General features: G+C 46.1%; 1 protein-coding gene across 1 annotated transcript; it reads right to left on the minus strand.

The window, feature by feature from the left end:
* Nucleotides 1-670: 670 nt before the first annotated feature.
* Nucleotides 671-21949, minus strand: LOC144752413 (ribonuclease inhibitor-like). The gene is made up of 4 exons (XM_078640345.1): nucleotides 21871-21949; nucleotides 19846-19922; nucleotides 18215-18438; nucleotides 671-1238 (listed from the first exon to the last, which is right to left on the minus strand). Exons 1-4 carry the CDS (start codon nucleotides 21947-21949, stop codon nucleotides 671-673), a joined length of 948 nt encoding a protein of 315 aa, XP_078496471.1.
* Between the last annotated feature and the right edge of the window lie 2145 nt (nucleotides 21950-24094).

The raw sequence follows: 24094 nt of genomic DNA on the forward strand, positions 1-24094 counted from the left end.
TGGTGAGATTCCCAGCACTTAGGCCTTCTTAAGATGCATCAACCGGACACCCAAAGTGGTAATACTTCACCCAGCAATCTTGACATTGCAAGGTGTGGTAATTTCTGTGTGTGGTATTACCACACTTATGTGGGAAAGACCAATATGATTAGGGAATTATTACATAAACCAGAGTTTCTAGTCTGATTTTTCACTCATTTCAAGATCTGCAGACATATTCCACTAGAAATGTCCCGAGAGAGCAGTATTACTGCATTTTCTGTAAACCCACAAGTTTCACAGCTCCTGTCACCAACTGAATCAGGATTTCCTCAACTCTGGAAATGAAGGCATTATGGGTCCCACAGTTAATGTTGAAAGTATTTAAGACTATTAATCCTCTCCCAGCGACCCAAAGAGTTACTAAATTGTGGAACATCATACATTTTTATTTTCTCTATTGATGGAGTAATCATCAGAATACTGTAGAACTCTTGTTAAAGACCATGTTTTTCTGTTTTACAATTGCACACATTCACTTCAAATGTTTGCATTGTAAAATAATGTTTACCACAAACTTAAAATTAAAAAATAATCTCAATTAATAAAAAGAAAAAAAATATTCTTTAAAAAAAAATGTATCCTAATGATGGGTTTGAATACAGTGTTTCTTTGCAAATATCTGTACCACTCAAAAGTTCTGTGTCAGTAATTCATTAATTTTGTCTCGTGTATCTGCGCAAAGACGATTCTCATCTAAGCTTACTTGAACCAGAAAACTATGCGTGTTGGTGGTTAGGCTTTCAATGATCGCAGCAGCTCCGTCCTCTCCAATGTTGTTTGAGTCGAGATCAATTTTGGTAAGGCTCTGGTTTACTTTGAGCATGTCTGCCAGAAGTCTTGTCCCTTCATCACCAAGATTATTCTCATCTAAGAGCATGTGGGTGATATTGGTGTTGATCTTCATGCTGTCAAAAAATTCCATCCACCCTTCTAAGCTTTCAATGTTGTTTTGGGCCAAGCCAAGGTACTGGATGGGAGGGTTCATTCGAACAAAGGAGGCCACACTCCATAGCCCTTTGCTTGTGAGTTTGTTGCCGCCAATATCCAATTCAATAAGATTTAAAGATTTTGATGGGTTGTTCTCTGTTGTCGGAGAGGTTTGCATTTTGCTGTTATCTTTATCTCTTTTAAGCAAGTCTGACAGTCCACTCATTAGTTCTGTGATACCTTCATCACCCATTTCATTTCCAAATAATCTGCAAGTGGAAAAAAAAAGAGAAAGAAAATAAATATATTTTTAAGATTCTCTGATTGTTTTTTAGTCATTAAATTATTGTGAGCTTGTCATACTTCGTATCCGATGTACAAATCTATTTTGCTATTAGAGTTAACATTGTAAAAGTCGATGGCAATGTGAATAATGATACATTCATGTACTAAAACAAAATTGCATCTTTATTGATGAATTCACCTATTGTGAACTTCATGTCAACACCAACTCAGAAATACTTAGTTATGCAGGCCCTGAGACAAGTCCGAGGTCGCTGACTGACAGATCACAGGTCGGGTAGCATGTAGCCAGCAGACAAACGTGCGAACAGGAAATCCCAGATCAATCCCACATCAATCCCACAGATGTGTGCAGCGACACCACAATAGTCCAGGAAGATTGGCCCCATTAAAGCACACATGGTTCAAAGGGTGTGCACATTCCCAAAACACCATAAAGTCAGATGCCATATGAAGTTGGGAACACTTAGCCAATCAGGACGTACCGCACACACCTCATGCAGTGATTACTCGCGCCACATGCCGGACATCTGGACACGTTATCTACTGGCCAAATTGTGAACATGCAAAGTTGAGGCCCACCTGGATTTCTCATCCAAAAGATTAATTTTTTGTTCCAAAGACAGCGCTCCACATTCCTTTGCGAAAAAGGACTGACGGAACCATTTTATTGCATCCTATGAACTGTATAAAAGTCTATGTTAGACCAATTATAAATTGCGACAGTCCTCAGACCCTATGCCTGTGACTGTGCTCCCGGCCATACTGTTTAATTAAACAAACTGTTCCTGTTTTGCCAAGTGCCTCATATCTCTATTTTATGTACAAGCAACATTACAAAGTCTACATTTCCAAAATGTACAGGGTTTGTGACTACAACATGGCTTTTCCTAATTACTAACCCCATTTTGCAACATGCAAAAGCTTTGCAAAATGGGTTTTGTGATCCATTCCAAATCATAATTAGGAGGAGGGGATGAAAGGGTCATCCCTTCCTGATTGAAAGTTGACATGATATTCATCGAACCTTTTTGACCGCAATTGCAAATGATTGATAAATTCAGAGGAGGTAACTGATTCGCAGAGAGAGACCCTTTGTAAATACTTCCAGGCAACCTCAGGAATAGCAGGCAGTGGTCCACTGACTGCTCTTCCCGATGTATTCCTAAATGGGATTTTGTTTTTAAAGCAGCTTTTCTTTAAAGATCATGGGCTGCTTAAAAAAAGTTTGTAGTTTGGCATTGAAAACACAGGGATGGTGGTCTGCTGTTTCTTTCAGGCACCCAGCCCCATGCCTGTAGGCAATTGGAAACAGTGACTTACCTAATTAATATTCAATAGGCCCATTTTTCTGTGACACCTTGCGACTGGAGATGTGATCTATTAGCACATCAGTTGAAGTGCAAAATTAGAAATAGATCACAAAGTTGCTGTGCAATTTGCAACCACTTTTTGCTACCGGTCTGTTAGTACATCAGGTGCCTCGGTTCTTAGCACTACTGATATTCTACTATTGTGCCTATGCACTCTCTTACCACCTCATGCTTCAACATTGTTTTCTTCTTTCTCTCCCCAATCGAGTGCTTCTCTAAATGCTTGTCAGAGAAGGCTTTGAATGGGTTTGCTATGAATGTAGGTCAAATCTATTGAAATCCTACATATATATGTATATATATATATATATATATATATATATATATATATATCTATATATATATCCCAAGCGCCGCTTGAAAGACTCGGACGCCGATAGTAGTTCCTCAGCATACCACGAAAGCAGACACGAACCCAGAGTAAGTGCAAAAGTAGCGTTTATTCCTCGCTAGTCAGCCATAACGCGTTTCACCACAAACGTGGCTTGATCACATGACAACGTTCAAACCTTGAACGGACCATTAAGGCAGCTAGCACCCAAAGCACGTGACTGTGATTACAATAGACATAAAAGAAAAACGTGAAATACATTTTGAAAGTTCTCCTTCGAGTAAAGATAAGTATATGAAATATATACATGAATTCACAAAAGTTCAAGAATAATACTGGGAAAGAAAAGTACATTTACTGTCTAATACATGCACATTTTTTTGCAATTTTTTAGGAAATAACTCAGCACAACAATTTATATGTAATTAATTGCTGCTTTTGACCAACGTAGATCTTAGTAAATGTGTGCATGGGCAAATCGAATTAAAAATGCGCACATCACATTTGTGTGCAATGTTAATAGTTATTGTATTTTGGAAAAAGTGCAAAGTGCTTAAAAACATGTATCCATATGTTTAAGAATACATCAGTATATTTAAGAAAAGCTTTATCAATCATACAAAAAATAGTTCCGTATAAAAAAACTTAATCATTTCATATATATACACAAATATACAAATATACTGCCCTAAGTAACATCGAGTTGGTCATGACATGATTTAAAGCATAATGCTTGAATGATAATTTGTCTGAGTGTGCCCATAATTGCGGAGGAAGCCCTCCTTTTCCCCTTAACGGAGATTTGATTCAGAACCCATAGATAATATTACTCGAAGGATAGTATCCAAAAAAGAACCGTCACTAAGTGCATAAAGTGATTGTGTGCTTGATGATTAAAAAACCTCAGTATGAGGATTTTGGTAATGAACAGGGAGAAGAAATGCAGCCGATAGGGACAGAGTCCAAAAAAGCCTATGTGTGGTTTACAAAAAACTATGTTGTTAAACCACTTAAAGTGACGATATGACTAAAAAGGGTTTCAGGGTTTAGTCAATAAACAATAGGTTACAATGAAAACAAGAAGGGGAAGGACACAAGGGACAGTTTCTCTATACAGTTTGGGGCTGGGACAACGAAGTCAAAAAATGGCCAAAGGTTCAGTTGCATTCAAGAAAGTAAATCCAAAACATCACTTTTGGGGTTTGCTGACAATTTTTATACTTATAGACATGTATGTAAGTCTTCAGTATTGTTTAGCCCTCCCGGGCTCTTACTATTGAAGTTCAAAATATACCTCGTCTCCAACTTACGCATAAGATGTTCACGGTCACCCCCTTGTTTAGTTTTCGGAATGGTGTCAATGACATAATATTTGAGATCCACTAGATTGTTATTGTGGATCTCGCGAAAATGTCTTGCCACAGGGTAGGTGGGGTCAGAGTTAGTAATGGCCCTAATGTGCTGTAATATCCTAACGTTAGCTGGTAACTTGGTACTTCCCACGTACCGTAAGGGACATGTACACTCTAAGATGTAGATAGCGTACTCAGTTTTGCAGTGAAGGGACTTAGTAATTTTGAACTCTTTACTACTGAAGGCTGTGCGGTAACTAGTTTTATTGATACCGTAAGTGCATGCCTTGCATGAATGGCATTTGGTAAAACCTCTAGAATTTTTTAACCAATCCTTGGAAGGGGTCACCTCGGGACAATTGGATACAAGACTATTGTGAAGGGAGATAGCCCTTTTATAAGTAATACTAGGCTTAATCGGCATGACTTGACCTATAATCGGGTCTGAACGAATTAAGGCCCAATTTTGGTTGATGATTTTGTTTATGGCACCTTTTTGTGCACTGTGGGGCACAATAAGTCTAACCGTACCAGTATTTGGTGTTACTCTGGATTCCGATGTAGGCAATTTGTTAGTCTTAGGGACTAGGAGAAGGTTTCTATCCAGTTCGGCAGTTTTGTTGATGGCTGTTTGAATGATATGAGTAGGATAACCTCTAGCGAGGAATCTGTCCCTACATTCATTTTGAGCCATCTTCAAATCAGTTGGATTACTGCAGATACGTTTTATTCGCAGCATTTCCCCGTAAGGGATACTGCGAATAAGATGTTTGGGATGGAAGCTGGTGTAATGCAAAATGGAATTACCCGCTGTCTCCTTTCTATACAACTTAGTTTCCAGTATGTTATCATGAATGTATATCTCTATGTCTAGAAAGTGAATGTTGGTATTGCTCATGGTGCAGGTAAATTCCAAGTTGACATTGTTGATATTCAAAAGATTAACCCACTCCTGGGCCTCCTCCCCGGTACCTTTCCAAACAAAAATAAGGTCATCGATATACCTGTAATACATTTTGACATGTTTATGGTAAAGTTCACCTAAGGTGCCCTTTAGAACCAGCTCCTCCCACCAGCCCATAAAAATACAGGCGTAACTGGGGGAGAAGCTGGCTCCCATTGCCACCCCCCTCATTTGTTGATAATAGACTTGGTTAAAGGTGAACATATTATGATGTAAACAGAAAGTCACCATGTCTAATAGCATTTGATTATGCTCGGGGGAGGTTGGTCTATTTTTGGAAAAAAAGTAACTTAAGGCTCTTAAACCGTCCTTGTGGTCTATACAAGTATAAAGAGATGAAACATCCAGAGTAAGCAGTAGATATTCAGGGTCCCAGAGAAAATCCTTGATTTTATCAAGAAAATCACTAGTGTCTCTTAAGTAGGAAGCTGTAGGAAGGTAGATCCCTGACTATGGTTACCCCCAACTTTTTGCCTGGTGTTTTGCTGGTTTTCTGACTTAGTTGACCTGGGACCCTGCTATTCAGGGCCCCAGGCCTACTGCTCTCTCTGTAAAATGGATTCCATGTACCTTAGGTACATATCTAAATTGGATACTGAGTCACCTTATCAGTCCCTGTACAGTGTACCTTAGGTACCCAGGGCATAGGTGTACCCAGGGCCTACCAGGGGCTGCAGCATGTATTATGCCACCCCTGGCTGGCCATCCAAATCTGACACAACTGGCTGCACGACAGCTGGGGCAAGGTGGTGTACTCACCCTTTGCTTTAGATATAGTATACCTATATCTAACCCTAAAATGGACACACAGATCTCCTATCAGTCACTCCTATGGCAGGCCTTAACAATCCTGAAGGCAGAGTGCTTGGAATCGTGTGAGATGGTGCTCTGGCATGAGCTGAGCCTGTCTGCGGCTTTCGGGATCTATCCCTTAGCCGTTTCCATAATATCGCATACCATATACTCTTAGGTGCATTATAATCCTCGCGGTTATATGCCAACTCTGGTATCGCATTATCAAAACATGTCGAGTAAGGTGTCATACGAATTGGAATACTAACCCCTCGCCAATTCTGGCGACGGGGTTAGCATTCCACCCTTCTAGAGGGACACGACATGTATGTAACCCCTAACCCCGGTTAAAATCAGACAGAGCCTTAGCATCCACAAAATGGATGCTGCCACCGAGACACAAGTCTGCCCTCCTGCTGCTGGGAGTCCTCCCAGAGCAGGAGATAAGGACAAAGGGTTTCCTGCCAGGGGCGGTGCCAGCACCGTCCCAGACAGGGTTTGTGTATTGTAGGTAGGCAGGGCTTCAGAGGAAGGTGACTGCACGTGGCACCCCGGTGCTCACTGTGCATAGGCTGGCTGGAACCAGTTCCAGGGTCACTCCAGACCCTGTGCTGGGGAAAAGCCCGCCAAGGAAGTGGGTGTAACCACCCCCCTCCTAGTCCCACCCCTAGGGCAGGACTTAGTCGCGTGCCAGCCCCTTTTTACAGGATAAAGGTAGGAACTCGCCCCCTTCCAGATCAGATCATCTTTGAATCCTGAAACTACTTTCCACGAAAGGAACTCAAGACTTCTTCCTAAGATTTCTCCCTTGTGACTAAGGAGTAGTCACCCTGCATCCGCAGGCACCATCTTAAGAACACTGCGGTCTGCTGCAAGTCTCTCCTCCGGATCAAGACTGCCCAGCTCGACGAGAACCGGCTTCCCTGGCACCTCCGACCTCTACCTACATCATCAGTCACGCTGAGATTCGTGGGTGTGACGAGACCTCGAGGGACCGGCCATCTTCAAGACTGCACGACTTCTGCACAGCAAGCCCGCCGAGTAATTTCCTGGTGAGTGCTTTGGGGTCCGAGAAGCCCCGACCCTGAGCAGCTCCAGCACCGAAGTGCAGCCTCCCAGCATCTCCACGATCTGCGTGGGGCCCTTCTGCTTTTTGCTGCTCACCGCGTTGTTTGGCTACTAGCCCGCTGGCTTGTGGCCTTCTGAACGACGCCCGACGACATCACTGCTGCTAGTCTGGTTGCTCCAGACTGGCCCTTGCTTCCCTCCATCGGAGAAGTACCCTGGACCCTCCTGGTCCGGCTAAGACGCCATTTTAGGTCCACCGCGTGGGCCTTGCATTTGCCAAGACTTGTTGCCCAATCCTGGGTCCAGCGACGTCGACAGCAAGAACCTTCATGGGACAGCTCGCACCTCCATCCTGGTCGCCGACAACGCCTCCTGGTCCGAGAGACTGCAGAGCCCAGCAGCGCCCACTCACCTGACTGCGGTGACTTCGCCCGGTGCCATCCTGGTGCCCACTTAATCACTGGCTAGTGATTCAAGAACTTGGTCCCCTCTGCTTTCAGGTTTTCTTCTTCCTTGATCCAGGCTTGGATCCATCGAACTTTCCTTCACTGGTCGCCTGCCAGCAACTTCCTTCTTCCAGGCTCCTGGTCCGGCAACGAGATTCCCGACGTCTTTTCAGACCTATGCAGCTGCAGCCCCTGGGCTAGGTAACTTCGGCACTTCGGTGTCCCAGCACAGCCTCACTATCCTAGGGTCAGGATCCACTGTCGTTTTCTCCCTACCAGGTCGGGTTCGCCCGTGAACACTAACTTTGCCTTTACTAGCTTCCATAGACTTTGTCCCGCATCCCGCGTGAGAGTGCACACTCTGCACCCGAGTCCCCTAGGTCTCCTAGAAGTAATCTAACGATTCCCTAGTCAAGTCCTAGCGATTCCAAAGCCTATTAGTACTGTACTTACCTGCTAGTAATTTCGCATTCCACTTTTAGAGTGTATGGTTTTTCGTGCCCCTCGGGCATTTGTGTATAACGTGCTAACTTAAGTATTTTCGTAAGAGTTTTGTTGTGTGCCTAGCACCCTGTCCTCATAAAGAGTACAGGGTTGTTGTGATTCTAATAAATACACTGTTTATTTTCATAACACTTGTGTGGTGTCCTTTCACTGGGTGTTCAAGGGGTAATGTGATGGTAAAACAGCAGGCTTAACACGCCCTCTAGAGTCTTAGCCTTAGACTGCTCGTATCCATGCTACTAGGATAGCTGGTCTATAAGGTTGACTTACAACCAATCATCAATAAGGGTTGTTTGGACTGATATATAGTGATCACTAGAATAGTGAACACTGCACATCAGGCCAACTTCTCACATTGGTGAGCAGCGGTTGGGATTTGAGCTTGCTGTTGTTTTACCACACATGCCCTAAGAATATCTTGTGAAAGATCACATAAGTACTAAAGGTACATATAACTTAGCTTAGAATACTCTGAGTTCTACTGAACCAGCTGTTGTAGCTCCTAGGGCCTAGCACACCCTAAACTACAACTCTAGCAAGGGATCAGTAGGCAAACATATAGTGTAGGTAAGTGCACCACTTACACCTCACTAGAAAAGCATGTCTACCCAGGGAGAATCTACTGAGACTCCCCTGGTCAGTGTTGACCCTCCACAGGTCACTTCAAGATATGCAGCTCTCAGTTTCAAGGAGATGAGACAGATCTGTGTCTCCAGAAAACTGAAGCAGGGGTCTAACCCCACCATTCCCTTTTTAATAGGTCTCTTAGAGACTTATGATGCGAGAAAGCTTTCTCAGCTAGATGGCAATATGCCAGCCTTAGAGGGTACCTCTGGGGATCCAGACCTCCCCAACATTGCCAATGCAGTTGAGGAGGAGGAGGATCAGGAGGAACTCTCTGGGGATGAGGTAGACAAAGGTCTTGAGGTAGTCAGAAGGCTAACCAGGACCAACTTAGACTTACTTGGGCTAGGATCTGGGGGACCCCCAGTACTAACCCGAAGTGGGCCTAACCTTGGAGTTAGGAGAGATAGATCTCTTTCTAGGGACTCCAATAGATCTCTGCACTCTAATGCCTCTTCTCAGGGGAGAAGGAATCCTCCACAGAGGAGATTTACTTCCCCTCAGAGAAGGGAGCATGAAGCTAGGATGAGACAAGCTGAACTAAGGATTGAAAGGGAAGAAATTGCCCTGGCCAAAGAGAAGCTTGCCCTGGCAAGAGAGCAGCAGATGAGTGGGTTAGCTCCCACTGGTGGCAGCAATCTCCCAAGAGATAGAGAGAAGGGTTTAGATACTAAACACCTGACTAAGATAGTGCCCCCCTTTAAGCAAGGGGATGACATCCAGAAATGGATGGCTGCTCTGGAGAGGGCCTGCACTGTGCAGTGCATTCCCCAGAGTCAGTGGGCAGCTATACTGTGGCTCTCCTTTGATGGTAAAGGTAGAGATAAGCTCCTCACTACAAGAGTGGAGGATGCTAATGATTACCAGGTCCTGAAAAATGCACTGGTTGATGGGTTTGGTTTAACCACTGAGCAGTACAGGTTGCTGTTCAGAGACACCCAGAAAACTCAGTCTCAGGACTGGTCTGACTTTGTTGATTGTGCCACTAAGGCTTTGGAAGGCTGGCTACTGGGTAGCAAGGTTACTGACTTCACAGGATTGTATAATCTTATTATGAGAGAGCAAGTCTTAAATAATTGTCAGAACCAGTTATTACACCAGCACCTGGTAGACTCTGATCTGACCTCTCCACAAGAATTGGGTAAGAGGGCAGACAAATGGGTCAGAACCAGGATTAGGCCCAAGAACCAAGGTGGTGACCAGAAAAAGGAATCAACCAAGCCTCAAGAGAAGGGTGGGAATAAATCTACAGATCAAACCACATCAGGGCCCCAAAAATCCTCTGAGGGGGGTGGGTCCCAGAATCCTTCCAACAACCAGAAGAAACCTTATTGTTATCCCTGTAAACAGGTGGGTCATTTAAAAACTGACAGCAGTTGCCCAAAGAATAACAATAAGGAAAACATACCCCCAAGTAACATTCCCAAACCTCCTGTTACTACTAGTAGTAATCCCCCAGGTGGTGGGAGTGCCCCCAAGAATGTGGGTGCATTTACTTTGGGAGTTCCTGGGGACTCTGGCCTAACTAGGTCCCCAAACTTAGATACTCTTGTCTGTGAGACTGGCATGGGGTTTGCCAACTTCACAACTTGTCCCAACACTTTGGGCAAGTACAGACAGGAGCCCCTCATCAATGGAATGAAAGTTGAGGCCTATAGAGATACAGGGGCTAGCATCACCATGGTGACTGAGAGTCTAGTCCCCTCAAGGCAACTTTTACCTGGTGCCACATACCAGGTGGTAAACATTGATGGAGTGAAGAAAACTCATCCCATGGCAGTAGTAAATCTCAGCTGGGGAAGTGTCACTGGCCCCAAGAGAGTGGCAGTGTCAACCAACTTGCCTGTAGATTGCCTACTGGGGAATGATTTAGAGACCTCAGCCTGGGCTGAGGTAGAGCAAGAAACCCATTCTAGAATGGTAAACCCCCATGGTAAGGTTAGTGGGGCAGTGTTAGTCACAGCCCCAGTCCAAGATGTCCTCCCTGAACAGGTCAGGAGGGTTGTGCCAGTCACAACCCAATCTCAGACAACTTCTTTCCCAGAACAGGTTGTCAAGGCTGTCATGGTAACAGCCCACACTTCCGGATGGATGATTCATCCGATCCGGCAGCCGCTAAACTTTCGGAGGCGCTGACCCCGCTGGGGCTCACCCCCTATTTTCAGGAGCCTACGCATGAGAAGGGGCATACCCTTGACCAGGTCTTCTCGTCTGTTCCCCTTGAGGATATAGAGATCACTCCTGTCCTGTGGTCGGACCACTTTCTCGCAAAATTTGTCATCAAGGGCATAGTTAAATCTGTGCCTTTCCCGGTACACCAACAGGGTCGTGTCCACAGGGCTTTCCATCGTGTTACCCCGGAGATGTTGGCCCAGGCAGCTGAGGCCCATCCCTGCCTTCTTGTGGGTGATCTAGACAGGGATCTACAGACCATGCAAGACTGGCTATTGGATAGGCTAAACGATCTTGCCCCGGAAGTAACATCTCGCCCGACACCGAAACGGGTCTCTGCACCTTGGTTTACCGCTGCACTGTCGGCTACGCGGCAGCAGTGCAAGGTAGCCGAAAGAGCCTGGCGGGCGCAATATGACACTGGCGCCAAGTTGACATACAAAACGGTGGTTAAGGCTTATCACCGGGATATCCGTTTGGAAAAAAGAGCCTATCTAGCAAGGAGGATTGATGCTGCGTCCAACTCTTGCAAGGAGATTTTCTCCATTGTAAGAGAATTCACCACACCTTGGTCCAACACCTCGAACCAAAAACCATCTAGCTCCTGGGCCACGGACCTTGCTGTTTTTTTACAAGCAAGATCCAACGCATTCAGGAGTCATTCCTGGCACCAGTGTCTGCGGGCCAGACTGAACCCGACATTACCACACTGCCACAGGCTGGGCCAGGGGCGACGTTGAGTGTGTTTCCTTCTATCTCTGCTCCGGACTCTCTGGCTCTTATGGGCAATTTAAAATCGGGCTCTCCTCTTGACCCATGCCCTGCCAAATTTCTGGCGAAAGTCGCGGAGGTGATCAACCCGTTGGCTAATCCGCTTTTAAATCTTTCGCTGAGGCTCGGCGTGGTCCCGCAGGCCTGGAAGCAGGCGATGGTGATTCCATTGCTTAAAAAATCTGGCCTAGATCCGAAGGCCCCGGTTAATTATAGGCCTATTTCTTTGCTGCCGGCCCTCACGAAGATTCTGGAAAAGCACGTCCAAGGCGTGCTCTCCAACTTTCTTGAATCTCATGAGATTCTGCACGCCACCCAATCGGGCTTTCGTCCCCATCTCAGTACTGAGACAGCGCTCCTGGAGGTCTCGGAAACCATTAAAGGGGTTCTGGACTCGGGGGGGCAAAGTCATGCTGGTGATGTTAGATCTGTCGGCGGCGTTCGACACCGTTCCCCATGATGGTCTTCTCGCCAGACTTTTCGAGATTGGCCTACGGGGGACGGTGCTCGACTGGTTTTCTTCTTTCCTAGCCGGCCGCCGGCAGTCGATCTGGGCCCCGCCGGATTCCGCCGCGATGCCGCCTCTGGGAGTCGGGGTCCCTCAGGGTTCTATTTTGAGCCCGACCCTCTTTAACATCATTATGACCCCATTGGCGGCGCTGGTGGAGTCGCATGGTGCCCAGATCGTATCCTATGCGGATGACACCCAGCTCCTCTTCTCTTGTAAGAGAGGAGGCGACTTTGATGGGGAGAGCATTCGGGATTGCCTTGGGGCTGTTTTTCACTGGTTCCATCTAAACAGCCTTAAGTGCAATTCCGACAAGTCCGAAGTTCTTTTCTTTGGGTGCGATACAGAACCAGACTGGCAGACCTGGTGGCCACGGGATATGTTCCCTCCGTCCTGCTCCTCTCAGGTCGCTAAGAATCTGGGGGTGAAGATGGATAACAGGCTTTCCTTAAAATCCCAGATCCTGGGGGTGTCGGGCATGTGCTTTGGCATCCTCCGGATGTTGCGGAGGTTTCTTCCTCTGTTATCCGTGGAACATAGGACGCTGACTGTCCAGGCTCTGATCGGGTCCAGGTTGGATTATTCCAACGTTCTTTACCTGGGCCTCCCAGAGTACTTGTTGCAGCGGCTACAAGTGGCACAGAATGCCGCTGCCAGGGCAGTCTTTGGCCTTAGCAGGTGTTCCAGGGCCTCGGGTTTGTTGGCAACGTTACACTGGCTTCCTATCCGCAAGAGGATTGCCTTTAAGGCGCTGACCTTGGCCTATAAAGCCCTTCACAAGGAGGGAGCCAAGTACCTCCAAAAGAGACTGGTCTTTTATCATCCGACCAGGTCTCTAAGGTCGGAAGCCTTGCACCTTGCAGTTGTTCCCCGGGTAAAGAAAGCGCGCCTTGGAGGCCGCTCTTTCGGACTGCTGGCATCTCAGCTCTGGAACTCTTTACCACTGGCCCTACGGGGAGCGACCAGCCTACTGGCTTTCAGGAAGGGCCTCAAAACGTGGCTGTTTACTCAGTAGCTGGTCTCCCGCTAACTTCCGGCCTATTCTTCTGTTAGTTTTTATCTTGGTGTTATGTTTTTTATGTGGCAGCATTGTTTCTTTCTCCATTAAAGCGCCGGGACACTCTTTTTGAGTAGCCGTGCGCTATAGAAATCAATAAATAACATAACATAACATAACATAACACACCCAAACTGAGCCCCCTCCTGAAAAGGTTGGGAAAGTTGTGATGGCCACAGCTCAAACTCAGACAGATGATAGTGTTGTGAAGCCTGAAACTATGGATCACTCCACTCAGACAGAGAGCATTGAGGAGGAAGAGAAATCTCCCTCCCACCAGACTTTAGGAAAAGATCAGCCTCCTCAGGGAACTGATCTGACCCCTTGTGAAGAAACTGCCACAGAGGTAGTCAGGCCTAGCCTGGCAGAACCCCTGATGTCAGTGGACCCTTCCAAGGTGGGACCCAGTCTGGAGCAGGTAACCTGCCCCTCTCTACCCTGCCTCAGTCAGCCCAGGGCTGTAGAGGTCAGGGAGGCCAGTGTTGGACCCCAAAGGGCCCCCTGTCCAAAAGAATCCCCCAATCAGCAGATTAAGGGCACTGAAGCTAGTCATCCTAGCCAAGTGAAAATAAAACAGACTCCTGAGGGATCCCCCTTAAATTTAGTTAGGGACCTCCCACAGATGGACACTGTTGGGCACAGCCAAACTTGGGACCTGAGGGCCCCAGACCTGACCTGTCCCTCCAGTAAGCCAAACAGAGGGACCCAACCTCCAGCTGTAGGTAGCCAGAGGTTGACCCTGAGAGCCCAAAACAACCCAGTCTTGGAAAGAAAGGCCTCTATGGTGGAAAATGATTGGAGGAAGCTGAGCCCAAAATTAGTGGAGCCTCACTTCAGTACTCCATTTCAGCACCAGCCTTTTACTTTGCCAAAACACACCACAGGTAGAGATTCCCTATGGTGGAGACCCTCAGACACCCTTAGGGTGAGGGATTGCTTAGTGGACCATGAGATAGGGGGTAACCATGCCAGTGCTGGTACTTCCTTATATGGCCACTCAGGCAATATAGGCTTACCTGGCAAGGCTAGCCTTATCTCCTTTCGTTTGGGGGGGGGGGGTTATGTAGGAAGGTAGATCCCTGACTATGGTTACCCCCAACTTTTTGCCTGGTGTTTTGCTGGTTTTCTGACTTAGTTGACCTGGGACCCTGCTATTCAGGGCCCCAGGCCTACTGCTCTCTCTGTAAAATGGATTCCATGTACCTTAGGTACATATCTAAATTGGATACTGAGTCACCTTATCAGTCCCTGTACAGTGTACCTTACGTACCCAGGGCATAGGTGTACCCAGGGCCTACCAGGGGCTGCAGCATGTATTATGCCACCCCTGGCTGGCCATCCAAATCTGACACAACTGGCTGCACGACAGCTGGGGCAAGGTGGTGTACTCACCCTTTGCTTTAGATATAGTATACCTATATCTAACCCTAAAATGGACACACAGATCTCCTATCAGTCACTCCTATGGCAGGCCTTAACAATCCTGAAGGCAGAGTGCTTGGAATCGTGTGAGATGGTTCTCTGGCATGAGCTGAGCCTGTCTGCGGCTTTCGGGATCTATCCCTTAGCCGTTTCCATGATATCGCATACCATATACTCTTAGGTGCATTATAATCCTCGCGGTTATATGCCAACTCTGGTATCGCTTTATCAAAACATGTCGAGTAAGGTGTCATACGAATTGGAATACTAACCCCTCGCCAATTCTGGCGACGGGGTTAGCATTCCACCCTTCTAGAGGGACACGACATGTATGTAACCCCTAACCCCGGTTAAAATCAGACAGAGCCTTAGCATCCACAAAATGGATGCTGCCACCGAGACACAAGTCTGCCCTCCTGCTGCTGGGAGTCCTCCCAGAGCAGGAGATAAGGACAAAGGGTTTCCTGCCAGGGGCGGTGCCAGCACCGTCCCAGACAGGGTTTGTGTATTGTAGGTAGGCAGGGCTTCAGAGGAAGGTGACTGCACGTGGCACCCCGGTGCTCACTGTGCATAGGCTGGCTGGAACCAGTTCCAGGGTCACTCCAGACCCTGTGCTGGGGAAAAGCCCGCCAAGGAAGTGGGTGTAACCACCCCCCTCCTAGTCCCACCCCTAGGGCAGGACTTAGTCGCGTGCCAGCCCCTTTTTACAGGATAAAGGTAGGAACTCGCCCCCTTCCAGATCAGATCATCTTTCAATCCTGAAACTACTTTCCACGAAAGGAACTCAAGACTTCTTCCTAAGATTTCTCCCTTGTGACTAAGGAGTAGTCACCCTGCATCCGCAGGCACCATCTTAAGAACACTGCGGTCTGCTGCAAGTCTCTCCTCCGGATCAAGACTGCCCAGCTCGACGAGAACCGGCTTCCCTGGCACCTCCGACCTCTACCTACATCATCAGTCACGCTGAGATTCGTGGGTGTGACGAGACCTCGAGGGACCGGCCATCTTCAAGACTGCACGACTTCTGCACAGCAAGCCCGCCGAGTAATTTCCTGGTGAGTGCTTTGGGGTCCGAGAAGCCCCGACCCTGAGCAGCTCCAGCACCGAAGTGCAGCCTCCCAGCATCTCCACGATCTGCGTGGGGCCCTTCTGCTTTTTGCTGCTCACCGCGTTGTTTGGCTACTAGCCCGCTGGCTTGTGGCCTTCTGAACGACGCCCGACGACATCACTGCTGCTAGTCTGGTTGCTCCAGACTGGCCCTTGCTTCCCTCCATCGGAGAAGTACCCTGGACCCTCCTGGCCCGGCTAAGACGCCATTTTAGGTCCACCGCGTGGGCCTTGCATTTGCCAAGACTTGTTGCCCAATCCTGGGTCCAGCGACGTCGACAGCAAGAACCTTCGTGGGACAGCTCGCACCTCCATCCTGGTCGCCGACAACGCCTCCTGGTCCGAGAGACTGCAGAGCCCAGCAGCGCCCACTCACCTGACTGCGGTGACTTCGCCCGGTGCCATCCTGGTGCCCACTTAATCACTGGCTAGTGATTCAAGAACTTGGTCCCCTCTGCTTTCAGGTTTTCTTCTTCCTTGATCCAGGCTTGGATCCATCGAACTTTCCTTCACTGGTCGCCTGCCAGCAACTTCCTTCTTCCAGGCTCCTGGTCCGGCAACGAGATTCCCGACGTCTTTTCAGACCTATGCAGCTGCAGCCCCTGGGCTAGGTAACTTCGGCACTTCGGTGTCCCAGCACAGCCTCACTATCCTAGGGTCAGGATCCACTGTCGTTTTCTCCCTACCAGGTCGGGTTCGCCCGTGAACACTAACTTTGCCTTTACTAGCTTCCATAGACTTTGTCCCGCATCCCGCGTGAGAGTGCACACTCTGCACCCGAGTCCCCTAGGTCTCCTAGAAGTAATCTAACGATTCCCTAGTCAAGTCCTAGCGATTCCAAAGCCTATTAGTACTGTACTTACCTGCTAGTAATTTCGCATTCCACTTTTAGAGTGTATGGTTTTTCGTGCCCCTCGGGCATTTGTGTATAACGTGCTAACTTAAGTATTTTCGTAAGAGTTTTGTTGTGTGCCTAGCACCCTGTCCTCATAAAGAGTACAGGGTTGTTGTGATTCTAATAAATACACTGTTTATTTTCATAACACTTGTGTGGTGTCCTTTCACTGGGTGTTCAAGGGGTAATGTGATGGTAAAACAGCTGGCTTAACACGCCCTCTAGAGTCTTAGCCTTAGACTGCTCGTATCCATGCTACTAGGATAGCTGGTCTATAAGGTTGACTTACAACCAATCATCAATAAGGGTTGTTTGGACTGATATATAGTGATCACTAGAATAGTGAACACTGCACATCAGGCCAACTTCTCACAGAAGCTAATCCAATGACATAGTCCTGCAAAAAAAAGTCAATGTAATTCGAGGTATGTTCCAACAAACTGTTCCTACCAGAAATGATGGGCCTTCCGGGGGGGTGCACAGCGTCCTTGTGAACTTTAGGGATAAAGTAAATGTTCGGAATGATGGGATAGTCCTTCTTCATGTACAAATGTTCATCCTTTGTAATTAGGCCAGCACTCTTCCAGGCCAGAAGTTTTAAATGAAATGAATTGAAAGTCTCTTTTATTGCTAAGGCACTGCTGAGTTTGTAGCAATTACGGTCATTTAGTATATATATATATATATATATATATATATATATATATATATATATATATATATATATATATATTATATTATAATGTGCCCTTCTTCTATGATTTCTCTTCCGACCTCTGCAGTATGCCTCTCATGATAATTACTAGGGCTATCTGGTATTGAAAAAAAAGTTACATTGTTTGAAGATATTTATGGTTTTAGGAAGGAAGTGCATTTATTTGTTTGCTACAGGCACATAGATCTACAAGTGATGAAGTTGTACATTGTTTAAACAGTTGTAGACAAGCAGCATTATTGAGGTTTCCTGCAAATGAAGACGTCATGCGTTTATCTCCTTCTGTAGTTTAGTAGTTGTATGAGTATAAAGAGTTATTGCACCTCAATATTAAACACAATTAGGCCCTAGTCACAAAAAGGGTGTCAACCCTGCCATTGGACAAGAAATCTATTTTTGGTTGTTTTACCCTTTGACTACGCAGCTTGCAACAATGCAGCTGCAGATGTTTCAGAGCTTTAACCCTAGCCTCAGATACTTTTGCTGTTTTGGGGGTATTTATTGTCCATGATTTCATGGGCAATCAATACCCCCAAAATAACAAAACTATCTGAGGCAAGGAACAGCAAACCATCCTACCTCAATTTCCATTCCCAAACAGGAAAAACTTTTTAAAATTTAAATCAGGCCAAGTAAGTCTCTTAAAGGAACAAGGGCTACTTAAAAAATATATGTACCTTTTGGTAAGACATTGGGGGAGTAATGCTGTAATTTCCAATCACGATACATCATTATGTTGCAATTATCCTCCCAGACTTAATTAATGTATTAATTCTTTGACCCACTATGTTCATTTCTTTTTCAGAATGTGAGGTACCCTATACAGTACTTCCTTACTTACAGGAGTCTTTTAAGTGAAGGCTTTGCTTTCAGAAGTAGTACAATATCGTGAGCTGCAGCTGAGCTGAGGTTGTTCAGATTAAGGTTTATCGTTTCGATTTCTGATTGGCTTTCGATCAAGGCCTTCGTCAGAACCTCCAGTAATTCATCGGTCATGCCAGTGTTCCTGAGAACCAACTGGTCCACCTCGTCACATTCTCGCAGGACAGCCAGCAAGTCGGCAATCTGTTAGGAGAGAAAGCACACTACTCATCACCCATCATAGGTATTGCAGAAAAGAAACTACAAATCCACATATCACACACCCACATACGAATGTGCTGGATGGTGGTAGTCTTACTACAAACATCTGGACCTACAGCAGGGTATGATGTTGCTGAGACAAAGAGGGCTCAGACGTCCTTTATTTGGCAATAGGGAACAAAAGGCAGTGCCTTAATAGTACCATTCTTAATTAGTATACCGCAAAAATGCTTAGCTGCTATTGGAAAAGGGTGCATTTGATAATTTGAAATTTCAAGAACTTTGTTTTTTAATTTAGCCTCTAGTAAAATTCTGCTATTTTGCTGGGAACAGTTCCTGCCAAATGTTGTTTCAGCAGAATATTATGCTAGAAAATATTGTTCAAAATTAATTTTTGTTGATGTCAATTTTAGTAAATCATTTTTGTGAAACGAGGCAACTCTATTTTTGCACATGTGCTTCCAAGCAATTAAAACAACCATAAGAAATTTGGGAAGTATGTCAAATATTTGTCCATAATTCTAAGAATAACTGTCCCACAAATTCATAGACACCGAATTTCAATATTATTGGTATACATAATAAGTCCTCAGCGAAGAAAGCAAATATTCAGGAACAGCATTATTAATGTATTTATATATATATATATATATACATTTGTCTTAAATGATGTGTTAGAGATATTTACAATACAATATAGGAATGTAAAGAATCAAAGTTATGATTGACAGCAACGCCATGGTTTGTGTGGTTTCTGATATTAATATTTTGCATTTTGTGTAGTCGTAGCGTAAGGTTTTCCATTTTGTAGACTGGCAGTTAAAATGTTTCTTGTTATTTTGTTAAATAACTATCTGTCTTGGAAGGATAAGGTGCTTCTTTATATTATCTTGCTGTCTTTGATCATTATTCAAGAATCTGGTGGTTTGGGATCACTTGCTGGTAGACAGAAAACAAGCTCATGTACTGACCACTCTACCTAATCTCATAAATTAAGGTAATACCTTGCTGATTACAAATAGAAGTGTTATTCCTACAGCTGGTAAATAAGCAAACTCTTAAAATACGCCTATTCCAGGATGATGGCAGTCGCAAGACTGGGTGAAAATGACGCAGCAATAGCATTAACCTGGGTAACTTGCGTAACCAATAGCTGGACCCACGCCAGATTTTCTGGAATGTAACTAACAATATGAATAATTCTTAATGAAATTCATTTTATGTAAATTGATCTCATGTGGATATACAGACTTTTGAGAACCTGCATTGGGCTCTTGAAATATCGATATTTTAACAACAGAGGTGAGCTCACAATGAGTCTGGATTTCATAGACACAGTCTTTAAAACACACACATACACAATATATATGCAGCTTTTTTTAATTATACCTGGGTTTGCAGAGCAGATCCTTTGTCTATCTTTTCTTCTATGTGTTCCTCTTGGTCTTTATCCTTTAGTTTTAAATCTGTTTATTGGGCAAAACAACATGAACGCAATTGTCAGAAGCAGATAAAAAGGAAATTGCATGTTTAACTCCATAAATGTCACCCCTATATTTGACTGTAATGTAACCCTAAATAAGGAAAATTCAATGACCACTGCTCCCACCTAGTGGAGAAGAGAACAGTAAAGAAGGAATGGAGGTGGAGGGAGAGAACGAAATAGAAAAAAGGAGGAAAGTGTACACAGTCAAGAAGAATGCTACCAGAAATATCAAAAGGCATGTTACCCGGAGATGTGGGCAATATGTGATTTGTAGGATTTGACAAGGTCTATAGACATCCATGGGATGGTTCAAATGCTGGTGTCTTCCAGACCTGTTCTGGACATCCTTCCCTGTTTGACCTGCAGGAAGCCATGCTTTGCTTGTGAAACCCACTCTCTTATCACTGATTATCCAGTTCTTAGCAGGGGCACAAATTATTCTACAAACATTAAAGGGTAGAGGTCTTTGATGGTATCTTTGGATTCTTGCCTCCTCCTCTGAGTAGCACAGCTCAAGAAAAATCGAAATTGTAGTAGCTGAAAAACGTGCATCCTATTTTGACCACTAAGTGTCTGACAGCATCTCAATACCAAGGTCTTCTCAAAACTAGAATGATGGTCTCAGCACCAGGCACTCTCGGCACATGTCCTCACATTTGGGTATGAAGCAGCGTGTGAATTTCGAAGGGAACTCGAAGATAATCTCCCAGCTCGATGGATTGTAAGAGCAGAGATGAAATAATTTGTACCCCACATTTTAAAGGATTTTAAAGTTAATTTTCCATGCAGCATAACAATGTCCATGAAAGTGTTATGTGTTTGCATCACTTCTTACTCCAACTTTTGAGGAAGATGCAAGGTTGGGACTGCTTCTGTTTGTCCCGGTTGTTGTTTCTACTTCAGTTCAATTGAATGGATCTAGTAGTCACTTCTCAACATTCACATTCAGCAGCCTCATGCAAACAGGCACCTTCTACTACACAGCAAGCACACGAAAGGGTGGGTACCTCGCCATACTTAAATTGCACCTCTCAAGATGATTGTCAAGAATAGGGGGAAAAGTCATGGCAATGCACCTAGGATGCTTGTCTCAAACCACCAGCGAGTTCCTCAGCCATACCAAGCCAAAGTCATCGCATGACTTCTTGTGATGCTCGCTTATGAGAGGGTACTCTTCATTCTTCGATCTAATCAAAGTCCCTCGGTCTCTACTTCTGTGGCCAATTCTCTACGTGGGCTTAATGGATACAGTACTTCTGATCATGCTACTACTACAGTGTCTTTTTGGAACTGTTTCTAATAAGATAAGGTGGTCTGGGTTTGGCTGTTTTGGGCTGGACCTCAGGCTGGATTGTTCTCATTCTTTTTTTTTTTGTTGAAACTTTTTATTGAAAGTAAAAACAAGAAAACAGAAAAACAAAACATGGCAAGGCATTACATTAGTATTGTGTCACCATTCGGCCCGTGGGGGGGTACAAACGTAAATCAGATATCGTTGCAAACAGTAAATCGGGGGGAGGGGGGGGGGAAAAGGAGACCAGAAGTATACAAAACATCTATAATCCTGCGGAGGAAACATCAGGTTGGGAGGAAGACAAGTCAATATCACATTCCGATATGGGGGGAGCACATATATCACCACGGTATGTGTTCCACTGAGTCCAGATTTTCCCCCATTTGCCAGGTGTGCCACGGGAAACATAAACCGTTTTTTCTCGAAACATGCACCAATCCATGTTTTGTTTCCACACTAGGACTGTCGGAGGCCTCTGGGCGCCCCATAGCTGGGCAATGTCACGCTTGGCGATCATGTTACCCAAGGTCGCCCATCGAAGCTGCGCCAGATTGTAATCATTCGGTTCCCAGACGTTCAGCAAGCACCTCCGCGCTTCAGGCATCAGCCGTACACCCGTAACCTCACTCATTACCGCATGCACGCGATTCCAATAGTTCAACACGGCCGGACATTCCCAAATCATATGGAGAAACGTGGCCACCATGCCGCATCCACGTCTGCATAATCCATCCGTCGAGAATCCCATTCGCACCAGACGCGGACCAGTCACATACACCCTATGTAGAATTTTGAGTTGGACAAACCGAAGGCGTGCCGGGATAGCCACCTCTTTCGGGGAAGAGATCGCGGCCTGCCAATCTTCATCATCGAGCTCCAGACCATCACTGGTCCACAACCCTCGGAGGCCTTCCAATAAGTCAATCCTAGTATTAATCAGTTTTTTATAAATGAGCGAGATAGTGCTATCAGGGACATGCCCATCCAGTATCCTATCTTCAAGCGGGGAAGCTTCCGGCACGTCCGAGCCTCGGGGAAAAACAGACAAGATTGCGTGCCGGACTTGCGCATACCGAAAGGATTCCCTATCATTCAATCCATATTCAACTTTCAATTCCTCAAAAGTTTTGATCCTACCCTTGATCCACACATCATCGACCCTGCTGATCCCTATCATGTCCCACCGATCAAATCCCTTCGATTGCCAAAGGGAGCCAAGTTTATCCAAGGCATAGAGTGGAGTAGCCCGGGTCGGTCTGTCAGCCCATCCCGTGGCCGCCGTAGCCCGATACCACACCTGCACCGCTGTTTTAGTAGGACCCGTAAGAGATCCACCGGCTGACTTCGCGTATAAAGCCCTGTTGTAATCGCCGCCGGGCAGCAACCATTTATCCATCGCAAAGGCCGGGTTTAGTGAATGAGCATAGGTACCGTGGTTGATGGCCCCTAACTGAGAGGCCCAATAATAGCGACGGATGTCCGGGAGTGCAATGCCGCCATCATACCAAGGGAGCGTGAGCTTCGAAAGGGCAATACGAGAACGGCCCCCCCATATCAACTGTCGCTGTAGACATTCAATCTCCCGGAAATACCCGGCTGGTACTACGTCAAGCGTGTTTTGAAGCACATAAAGAAATCGGGGGAGCGACATCATCTTAAACAACGCCGCTCGTCCCAGGGGAGAGAGAGGGAGTCTGTTCCACGTTTCTATATCCGCTCGAAGACGTCGGAGAGGGGGCAACAAATTGCGCTCGTAACGAAGCGTAGTGTCTAGGGTAACAAAGATTCCCAGATATTTGAATCCCTCGAGCACCACCGAAATAGGACATCCACGTGGCAAGAGGGGAGCATCGCCAGAAAGAACATAAATGCAAGATTTTGACCAATTGATGACAAGACCGGAATTTTTACTGAAAGAAGTCAAAACGTCGAAAAGGACGATCAACGACTTCCGGGGCGACGTAAGGTATAAGAGTATATCATCCGCGTACAGAGATATACGGTCTTCAAATTCCGGAGACCATCTAATGCCCTTCAAGGATGGTTCCCATCTCAACCAAGCCGCCAATGGCTCTAAAGCAAGAGCAAACAGAAGTGGGGACAGAGGACAGCCCTGGCGCGTACCCCTACCAAGCGCAAAGGAGGCCGAAACACGCCCATTCACCACTACCTGGGCTAAAGGGCCAGCATAAAACAGCTGCACCCAACGGATAAAGGCAGGCCCAAAACCGAATTTAGAAAGGACCGCCCAAAGATAAGGCCACTCAAGCGTATCAAACGCCATAGTGGCGTCTAGGGATGCCAAGATGGCCGACTCCCGCAGAGTCCCGGCTCGCGTTAGGACTCCATGGAGGCGCCGAAGATTAAGTGCCGTATTACGGTGTGGTATAAAGCCGGATTGGTCCGGGTGAACAAGATCTCCTATAACAGATATCAAATGAGTAGCAAGAACTTTGGCCAGGATCTTAGGTTCAACATTAATCAGGGAAATAGGTCTGAAGGATTCGTAGCGGTCACGTGGCTTTCCCTCCTTATGGATAACCACTATGGAGGCCAGCCTTTGATCAGGAGGAAGAGACCCTTTCTCTAGGGATTCCAAGAACATCGATCGCAAATACGGCGCCAGTACGTCGGGACGGAGCTTGTAAAGCTCGATGGGGAGTCCATTAGGGCCCGAGGCCTTCCCGGAGCGAATCGATCGGATAGCGGTCGCAATTTCATCAACCGTGAGCGGAGCTTCCAGCAGGTCCCGCTCCGGGTCAGACAAGCATGGCAGCGAGATATCGCGTAGAAGCAAGCGGGAGTCCTGCTCTAGTCTATCGGACACAGGGGAGTACACTACTCGAAAATAATCGGCG

This window comes from Lissotriton helveticus, chromosome 5_1, assembly GCF_964261635.1.
Source record: "Lissotriton helveticus chromosome 5_1, aLisHel1.1, whole genome shotgun sequence".
Classification (NCBI taxonomy): domain Eukaryota; kingdom Metazoa; phylum Chordata; class Amphibia; order Caudata; family Salamandridae; genus Lissotriton; species Lissotriton helveticus.